Source organism: Pituophis catenifer, unplaced genomic scaffold, assembly GCF_029215685.1.
Source record: "Pituophis catenifer annectens isolate HBS135680 unplaced genomic scaffold, rPitCat1.0.hap2 SCAF_4, whole genome shotgun sequence".
In the NCBI taxonomy this organism is placed as follows: Eukaryota; Metazoa; Chordata; class Lepidosauria; order Squamata; family Colubridae; genus Pituophis; species Pituophis catenifer.
This window is the reverse complement of record NW_027256884.1, coordinates 40002951-40013433: the sequence shown is the minus strand read 5'-3', so window position 1 is coordinate 40013433 and position 10483 is coordinate 40002951. Positions and strand designations below refer to the sequence as shown.

At 40.1% G+C, this 10483-nt stretch overlaps 1 protein-coding gene across 1 annotated transcript in view; it reads right to left on the bottom strand.

Moving 5' to 3' along the window:
• Positions 1–7222: 7222 nt before the first annotated feature.
• The window catches only part of JADE3 (jade family PHD finger 3), a 49627-nt gene continuing 46366 nt past the window's right edge, over positions 7223–10483 (bottom strand). The window contains exon 11 of the mRNA XM_070943401.1: positions 7223–8581. Coding sequence (XP_070799502.1) covers positions 7689–8581 — 893 coding nt within the window. The 3' untranslated portion in view covers positions 7223–7688. The remainder of the gene's footprint in view (positions 8582–10483) is intronic.

Sequence of the window (10483 nt, the reverse complement as noted above, 5' to 3'; positions counted from 1 at the left end):
TTGAAGTTTTGAGGTTTGTGCAACATGGGCTTTGTGTTTCTAAAAAGGTCTGGGCGATTTCCATTGTGAAATATCGTGTCATGAATGAGTTTTCTGCCTGCTTGTAAATGGAGCCGAACTTATCTCTAAGCACCCGTAGCTGTTTTCTTCCTACAAAGTTTCCTTTATGCAGCTGGCAGGAATGTGGAATGAGTATCAGGCAGCTTTCTTCTTAGCAGCTTGATTTTTCCTTGCTTTTCTTATGAGTAATATTTTATTTGGGGAAATGAAGAGTGGGGAGTTTGATTCCTTCCCAGAGCAGGTTAGTGGGGTGGGGAGGGAATGGGGATTTTGCAGTAACCTTCCCCTGTCACACCACGCCCACCAAGCCACACCCACAGAACCAGTAGTAAAAAATTTTGAAATCCACCACTGCATAAGTCCATCTTAATGTGCTATTCCTGGTATGTGATGTTTTGTATACATACAGAGAAAGAAGCACTTTTAGGCTTGTTGTCAAACATCACCAGCCATAATACTAATGACTGTTTTGAACAATAGGCAGGTTGTACTACACATATGGCTATTTTATATGTGAAATTATGACTGAAATATTTCTGCACCTATATTAGTTCACACTGTCAGGAGGTTTCTCTTTAGTTTTAGGTTGCTTCTCTCTTAGTTCAGCTTCCACCATTGCTTCTTGTTTTGCCTTCTGGTGCATTGGAAACTACATTGCCCCCCTTCTTTCTGGCAGCCCCTTAAAAGCCTGTTGCCTATCACACTCTTGGTCAAAGCATGTGAGCCATTTCCTCCTTTCAGTAGTCCATGAAAGTGCATCCATAGCATGAAGATAATAAAGTTGAAAAAAGGTGAACAACATTTTTACAGAGGCAGGGTGTGACAAGGAATGGCTGGGAGGGGAGGGGCCAGGTGAGGCACAGCTTGATGTGAGTGACATTGAGTTGGCCACGCCTACCCAGTCACATGACCATCAAGCCACGCCCACAAAATAAGCCACGTCCACAGAACCAGTAGTAAAAAATGTTAGAACCCACCCCTGGTCTGTAGCATACCTTCCATGCTCACCAGCTAGACAGGCTGATGAGATTTGGCAAAGCTGGTTTTGTAGGTAGCTTTATAGGTGATGGCCAACACGTTGAATTAGACTTGGAAGCAAACTGGTATCCAGTGCAGTTCACAGAGCAAGGGTGTTATATGTGCCCTTATTTGGGCACCCAGTATGACTCATGCAGCCACATTCTGCAGCAGTTGAAGCTTCCAGATACTTTTCAGGGGTAGCCTCAGGGGTGAAATCCAGCCGGTTATATCCGGCTCGGGTGAACCAGTAGCGGCAGCTGCGGGAGGCTGCGCCCACCCACGCAGATGTCATGATGTCACTTTTTTGCAACATTTTAAGCCTCTGTGCATGCGCAGAAGGGTTTGCGCATGCTGCAAGGTTTGAATATTGACAAACTGGTAGGGAAGGTAAGTAAATTTCACCCCTGGGTAGCCTCATGTAGAAAATGTTGTAATAATTCAATCAGAAGATGACTAGGGCATGAGTGACCAGATATAGACTCCCAGTCCAGGGAAGGATGTAATTGGCACACAACATGGAATTGGGCAAAGGGCATCCTGGCCACAACCACTTGTTCTTTGAGCAGGAGCCGTGAATCCAAGAGGACCCTCAAGTTAAACACCTGGTCTGTCTGGAGCAGTGCAATCCCATTCAAGACCAAAGATAATAAACTCCTGGGTATAGAGGGCCCCACCCACAGGCACTCTGTCTTATTGGGGTTCGGTTGAAGTCTGTTGTTCCCCATCCAGACCTCTATAGCCTTCATACATTTCAACATTTATTTCACCTGGGACAGAAATATATGTAGATGTGTATCATCAACGTATTGGTGATATGTCATCACCAATATTTCATATTTCATGCACTGTGCCTGTAACAGTTTTTTAAAAATAAAACTGCATCTCTATAGGAGTGCCTCAAAAGATGATCGTAGTATAAATGTCCACTTCTGCTACATTTTTCTCCTTTCCCCCAGTTCACTTTGCAGGATGCAATATTTAACTGACAGAACTTTCCTAATAAAAAGTGATGAGTGATCTATTTCACTGTCTGCTCATCTCACATCCCTGTTAATGTTTACTGTCTGGGTAAAACTGCCTGATGCAGCTGCTAGTCAGCCTTGCAGAAAGGAAACCTGAATATTAGCACAGCTCTTTTCCCAACTGACAAAGACACCAGTTAAGGTACAAAGTAGAAAAAGCAAACATTTCTTCCACCATCTTCCACATATCAAGGTTATTATCAGCCTAGATCATCTTTCCCAAATTAAAGGTTTCCAGACTAGTATCTCCAACTATTTGTAACCAGCTTATTTATTGGTTACTACAGTACAGTGGTGGGTTGCTACTGGTTCGCACCAGTTCGGGAAAACCGGTAGCGGTAATTTGGGCTGGTTCACCGAACCGCTAGTAATCGCTGGCTGGCCACACCCCCAAACCCGTTCCCACTCGCTCGCCCCGCCTCCCTCCACCCAGTCACTCCTCACTTATACTGTGTGGGTCCTCGCAGCTTGCCTGTCTGAAGCACTACGCCCCAACTGAGCGGCTCTGATCTGCCTGCCAGGTAAGCCTGTGAGTTGCAGCCTACCTAGCTGCCCCTGCCCCCCACTGTCCCAGCCTGCTTCTCCTACACCCTTCCCCGCAGCCTGTAGCCCTGCCATGCTTCCCTGCCTTCCACGCGGCCTTCCCAGTGTCCCCAGCTTGCGAAGGCAGGCAAGCGGGCCTGGCCATGGGGGCTGCCGGGAAGGCAGGCAAGCATGGCAGGGCTGCGGGGAAGGAGCTAGCAGCTTACTCCCTTCCCTGAAGCCCTGCCATGCTTGCCTGCCTTCCACGCTGCCTTCCCGACATCCCAGTGGCCAGCTTGCGAACCCACCACCACCCATATTTATGTACTACTGCTTTAAAACTGTTGTTTTCTATTGTGCCTATTACAATTCTGATATACTAATAACTATAAAAAAGAGAACATCTGAGAAAGATCTCAGTAGCTACATGTAGTTCTCAGAAAGTATATAGAAAACGAAGGCTGGGGAAAAAGAAGCAGGAATCATATAATTGTAATCCTATTTTCCAAGGATCCTTTGGAAGAAAGTACAATCCAATTAGTATTGTCTTGCAAATCAAACCTATGACATCCACGTAGTGCAGTGCAGACACCCAATGTGTTTAATGTAACTATGACTAGTCAAACACTGAAACTAATATTTGGCAAATCATTTGATCGGTTGCAACAAAACAAAACAAAACAAAACAAAACACTGTTACTGCTTGAGAATAAAGACTGTAGCTGAACTCTTGATGCCCCACATGCATAGCTATTTTAAAAACCAGATCCTTGGGTTGCATATAGCGTATGTTAACAGAAACTATTTCACATACTTTGTTTAAATTAGGATAATGTGAATTCTAATGCTTCTGAGTCCAAGAGGGTTTGGAATCAAATGATCTGAAAGGCCACTTTCTACTGTACTGAATTTGTTGTGTGCTGCATTTAACCACCAAGCCTCTGTCCCCTGTAATGCATCTTTAAAAGTCTGATACTTTAGAAGTATCTTCATACAGGCAGTAATATTTTATGTTAGAATTATATCACCTGCTCTTTCTGTCAAATTTAGGAGAGCAGTACATTATTATTATTATTATTTATATTCTTCCTGATTTGCAAGGACTCTGAGTGGTCTACAAATTATGAAAAACATTTAAAAACAAGAAAACAACATGAAATAAAAAGGAACAAAAATGGCAGAAATAACAGATCCAGATGGGAACAAAGGAAAAGAAGAAAAGGGGCTTAAATCACACTTTGCCTGGGCAAAGAGCCAGGTTTTCAAGTTTCTTCAGAAACACCCAAAGGTGTGGGAGTCATTCAAATCTGGAGTAACGTAATTCCAGAGTACTGCTACAGAGAAGGAGTGCTTCCAGGATCTCAGTAGATTGCATTGTTTTAATCAAGAGAAACCTGGACTGTGCCAACCCTGACAGATTGAATCTGCCAGGCAGATACTATGGAAGACAAGTAGTCCTTCAATAAACCAGTCCAGATGCCATGTAGAGCTTTATAGGTAGCAACCAGCACCTTGAATCATACCCAGAAGCAAATTGGAAACCAGTGCAGCTCATGAAGGAGAGGTGTTACATGCCATACTGAGGCATGCCCATCATTGTCTGTGCCACTGCATTCTGGACCAGTTGAAGCTTTGAGGTGGCCTTCAAGGACATCCTTTGTGGGGCACTTTGCAGTGAAGCTGCAATCCAATCTAGGAAAGGGCGCAACTGGTCCATCAGATCAAGGTGTGCAAAGGACTTTCTGGCTAAAGTTGCCACCTGCTCATCAAGCAGGAGCTGAATCCAGGAAGATCCCCAAATTACACACCACTTTTGAAGGGATAAATGATATCCCATTCAAGGTCAAAACTGGAATACCCCAGATCTTGGTGATCCATACACCCACAGCCACTGGGCCTTGGATCAAGTCAGATAGTTCCTTTCCATCCAAACCCACAGTCTCCATTAACATCTCAATGATCAATTTGGCCAGGCCAGAGTTAAAATACATAATTGGTCATTAGTGTACTGATGACACCAAACCCCAAATCAGTAATCTCTCAGCAATTTCACATATATATTGAAAAGGAGAGAGAAAATAAACCCCCGTGGCACTCAATTTTTTATTTAATATATACTTTTTATGTGTGGTTTTAATCAGTCGTTTCTTAGGTCATTATAACTGACCTATTTTATATTTAATATATTCCTCTTTTTTTAATCAAATATTTAGCTTACTCTAAATTTAGAAGCTATCTGGGGATCCCTTTGTTAGGCTAAAAATGTATGTTACACATTTCCTAAAAGAAACAATGCCATGAACTTAAAACTAATTGCAAGAAATAGTAGTATGTAGTGCTCCAACATTCCAATGTTAATTGTGTAAAAGCAAGCAAATAAAAAGTACTGTGCTAAACTAGGCAAAAGGTTGCATGTTTTTCTGGAAAAAAAAGTTATCAAAGACTGTCGTAAGAGGCATTCCTACTCCCCTTGTCTTATATAACATGGGATGCCTTTGGTCTAGTCGTTAAGGCACCAGGCTAGAAACCAGGAGACTGAATTCTAGTCTCATCTTAGGTATGAAAGTCAGCTGAGTGCGTTTTGGTCAGTCATTCTCTCTCAGCCAACCTACCTCACAGGGTTCTTGTTATGCAGCAAACAGGAAGAGGAAGGAGTATTAAATATATTCACCACTTTGAGTTATTTATCAATATAATAAATGCAATAAATAAATGTTCTTTTCTAGGGTAAGATATTGTTAAAATGTTTGATTCAGAACTTTTGTTTGATCCCCATACTGATTTAATAAAGGAACAAATTAATCAAATGCACAGAATTCATTAAAACTCATACAAACTTATTTATATTTATTTAATCTGATTTTTAGTCCTATAAAAATTAAGAGTCATACATTATCAAATCTTTATATGGAGACTATCCTGGATTATGTGCAAGATCCTCAAGGCCACTTACACACACCTGGGGTTGCCCATGTGCTTTTTTTTTTTTTTTTGGAGGAATGTTACTAGTCCTACATGAATTAACTAAAGTACTAAATGCAGTCTTCCTAAGTATTACAGTCTCCAAATGATCACAATGGAAAAGGTAAGGTTAGCAGTTTCATAATTTAATGAAAAAAGTATTGTAAAAAGGAGACGTCTGAAAAAGACATCCATTTTTTAAAAAAACTGAATTTGGGTATGCATATGTGTCAAAACAAGAAAACAAATTATAAGGTAACACTGCAAAATTAGCTACTGAACACTTTGTGAAAACTAGCAATTATATTTTGGAGACAGATACTTGAAATTATGAAGTTAAAAAGTCCTTTGTGTATCTGTGGAAATCATATAAAAGTATTAGGGAAAAACACTATTGCCTGATGAGATTTATTTTAAATCATCAACCTAAAATTTGCAAAACAGTTGTAGCTTGCAGAAGCACCATTTCTCTTTTTCTCAATGCATGAGTCATTAACTGTAATGTTTTCTCCCCCTGGCTGCTGAAAAATTGTACCCCCAATTATTCAGAACCAGTATGTAGAGAAATAAATTTTCTAGCACCATTCTGAATGGCTCAAAACACAAAGGCTACCTTTTCTCAACAAACTTAAAATGAAATACAATTGCATATTTACACCAAAGGAAATGCCTTAAAAATACATCTTTTTAAAGACAAAAAATTGATACAAAAGTTGACAAAGCAATTTTAAATATGCCTAAAACAAAGAAGCACAGACCTGCCAAATTTATTATATAACTTTCATGAGTCAATTTATTCTTCCTAAGTAAATTGAATAGTATTAAGGCTTTCAAGGACATCAAGGCCCTCATTTGTTGTTACTGGATTCCAAATGTACAGCAATTATTGTTGTTTCACATTATGGCATTACATTACCAAACTAAATATGTGATTGCTCCAAAAATAAAATGATTTTTATTCTGATTAAAAATTGGATATGCAGCAATGTATGCAGCAATGAACAAAATAATAAATTATGTAATGATGTTATGTGTGTGCATTTTATAATATTATGTTAGTTTTAAAAAAATTAAAGTAGCTATGAAGATGTTTGGGAATCAAAAATACTTTATGATTTTTGATTATTTAAACCTAGAATTCAATGTACACAGACCTTTGCATAAACTGATTTTAAACATTTTGGCTCAGAAATCTGAACATATTTGTTAGCTTACAAAAAATACTAACATGTTGGGAAGGGGATCAAGTTTTAAGAATATATGGGAAAATTTGGCATCACCGGTGATTGCCTGAATATGTTAAAAGAAATTAAGTACTTCTAGTGTTAAACATTATCCACACACCAGCCATTTTTATTGGCTGGTTGCATAACCTATTTTACAGGTGCAATGCACAACAAGTTACTATGTACAAACGGATTAAAAACAATTTAAAAATACTAGAAGTTAAAAGGTATTTACAGAATACAGCAATTTATAATAGTGAAAAGGAACATAAATTTTAGACGTTTACTATTGGGAAAAATCTAGAGGTCAGTGTGTGTTTGGCAGCATTAACTGTGGAGTTTATAAACCTTCCTCAATAGATTAGGAGGATATATGATATATTCTGATGATATATAATGTTTATTTGAAAGTAAATCCCACTGAGTAAAATCGGTCCTACTTCTAAGGAGTTAGGCTCATATAATTTGTTCTAATATTGACTGAGAACATGATTTTTTCCCCCTAGTAGTCACATGACTCAATTCAGAAAAACACTTTAGCAGACATTATTTCAAATGTGACAATTCTTCCAAAAGCTGAACTTGAAGTGTTTTCATGAAATGAGAATCTATTGCAGCTGCAACAAGAATTATCTAGTCACTTTGTAGATTGTCACAGGATGATGAAAGAGCTTTTTGAACCCACCCCCCCCCCCCCGAAAAAAAATGGTTGGGGGGGGAAGCAATCTCCTCAAAACAGCAAACCATTGTAGAGTTTGGAGAAACATTGTCACTTCCTTGAGGACCCTGCACTCTAACCTGGAGATTTCCCAAGGTTTATAATCATTACTCTTAGATACCCACAAAGCTGAGCTATTTTCATTTTCAGGGATTTCTATCACCTTTGCACTGAACTATGAGAAATCAAGTTTCTTTTCTTTCTATTATGACAATCTCTACTGAAGTCTTTATTCGGGCTTTCTCTGCCTGAGCTGCTTTTCCTCAATCTGATCTGCCCTTTATTCTCTTCACTCTCTGCTTCAGAATCACTGAGTTCCAGATCAGGGCAATACCCATCATTGTCTTGATAGGGGGCACTCCCCATTTGATATTCAAAAGTCTGCTTGCCCCATGGACGCTCTCTCATTGAAAGCTTTCTTGAGGGTTTTTCACACCTGAGATCTTCGGTAGTCCTCACCAAACTATTGGTTGCTTCTTTGAAGGACCTGCTAAAGTGTTCCATTGTGGATTTTCTGAAGGTACTCTGGCTAGCCTGGTGGGCAGAGAGTACAGACTGTTGTTCATATGTTGTTTGGCTGGAGCTGTCTCGCTGAGTGATATCTCCAACTCTGCTCATTAAGCCATTAGATTTTTCTAATTTAGAATTGTATTGAATTTTCCCATTCCCAACAGAAGACTGTCCATGCAATGCAGCTTGAAGTGCCAGGGGTTTGCCAGATGATTGCCCAGGATGGAAAAGTTCTGATAAGTTTTCGGACCCAGAATCCTTTGCTACAATTCTAGCTTTTGTAATGCCTTCCAGTAAGCCATTGCTTCTGTTTTCATGCTGAAATCTTGAGTAGGACTTCATATTTGAAATAAATGTTTCCTTGGATAGTGAAATACCTCTTTTATTATAAATCATGGCATTGTTATCAGGAGAAAATGTTTTGGTACCAGTTTTTAAGTTGCTTTTGCAATCTCCCAATGATTTTGGCATTTTTAATTTTAAAGTGATTCGAGGAGGAGGGTAGAACAATGTATTCTCTAGTGCACTTGTCAGGGAATGACCTGAAAGAGATAAAGATAAGAGAGAGATATTTAAGACCCAACTTTTATCATGAAAACTTGTATCCTTTATGAAACTGTTACATATACAGTAGCAACCGCACATATTTATAATGTAAATTACATTTTTGAACATTCCCTTTTTTTCTTTTTTTAATTATTTGTTAAATTTATTTGCTGCCTATCTTGCTTTGTGGTTACTCTGGGTGGCTTGCAACAATAAAAACAGAGGAATTAAAAGTGTAAACGTAACAGTAGCAAAATAATGGAACAATACAATAAACAATGAAAAAGAAAACAATGAGAACACATGATATGAAAATAAAAGATGGGTAGGTGAGGAAACAAGAAGCGAGGGGTGGGATTTGCAATCAATCTGGTAGCCATCTCCACCATAGTAAACCCCCCTCCTAATTGTGTTCCTAAGCCAACCAGCAGAGCCAGGTCTTCAGGCTTTTATGGAAGGATAGGAGGGTAGAGGCAGATCTCACCTTGGAGGGTACAGAGTTCCAAATGGTGGGTACTATAGCAGAGAAGGCTGTTCTATTGGATCCCGAGTTCTTTGACTGACGGGATCTACAGTAGGCCCTCTGCCAGCACAAATGGGGCAGGCTTGTCTTAGTGGGATGAGACAGTTCATCAGGTAGCCTGGACCTATGCCATTAAGGGCTTTTTAAAGGTCATAACCAACACTTTGAACTGCATCCAGAAGCAGACCAGTAGCCAATGAAGTTCAAAGAACAGAGGTGTAAAAAGGGGCATTCTAAGGGACCCAAAGCCTGCCACTCTGAACCAGCTGAAGCTTCAGAATGGATTTCAAGGGTAGTCCCATACAGAAAGCATTGTAGTAGTCCAGATGAGAGATGAGGATGGATCTCTCATTTCCTCTCAACACCAATTGGTCTGGCCTTGTCTAGCTTCAACTTGCATAGCCGGCCCAAAAGGAGACCATGGTAGATGGTATCGAAAGCCACTGAAAGATCAAGGACAGCAAGAATGGTTGTACAACCCCCATCTTGCTCACACCACAGATTGTTCATAAGTGCAACCAAATCTGTGTCTGTTCCGCAGCCAGGCCTAATTGAAAAGAGTCCAGAAAATCTGTTTTATCCAAGACCCTCTGAAACTGCCAAGTAACCTCATTTTTTACCATCTTCTCTAAAAAGAGAAGATGGGAAATTGGAAGAAAGTTGTCCAGATATGTGGGGTTGAATGATGGTTTTTTAAGGAGAGGACAAACCAAGGCTTCCTTAAAAGGTCCCAGGAATGTCCCTTCCTGCAGTGAGGAATTTATCACTGAATGAACTCACCTGCTGGTCACCATCCTGGAGGCTTTCACCATCCAGGATGGACAATGATCTAACTGATAGGTACTTGCACTGACAGCACAGAGGACCCTGTCCATTTCCTTAAATCCAACAGGACCAATTGTTCCCAAATTACAGAACAAGACATCTCCCTAAGGACCTGTACCATGCATGGGTTCTAACGGGAAACGAATCTAAGAGATTTTATACAACAGGCATTCAACAAATTCTTCTGCACGGCCCTGAAGATGATAATTCAAACCCACCTGGCCTAGGAGGGATTGGATGATCTGGGAAAGGGCCAATTGGCAACACTGTAGAAGCAATAAGAATAGAGAACTAGCATTGTTTTGTCATTTTTATGAGATAGGCCTTAATAGATGTCTAAGTCATGTCCAGCTGGAGTCATCATTCATTTTTCTCCAGTGACACTCCAGGCATCTCTTAACCCATTTCAGAACCCTCAGTTCCTCCATGAACTATAAGAAATGATGGATGCAAAGAGTCGAGAGTGGTCACATAGGCACAATCCTGTCCAGATTCTCAGTGGCCTTATGGTTCCAAGCCATTACTAAGGCTTCAGCAGCATTGCGCAGCA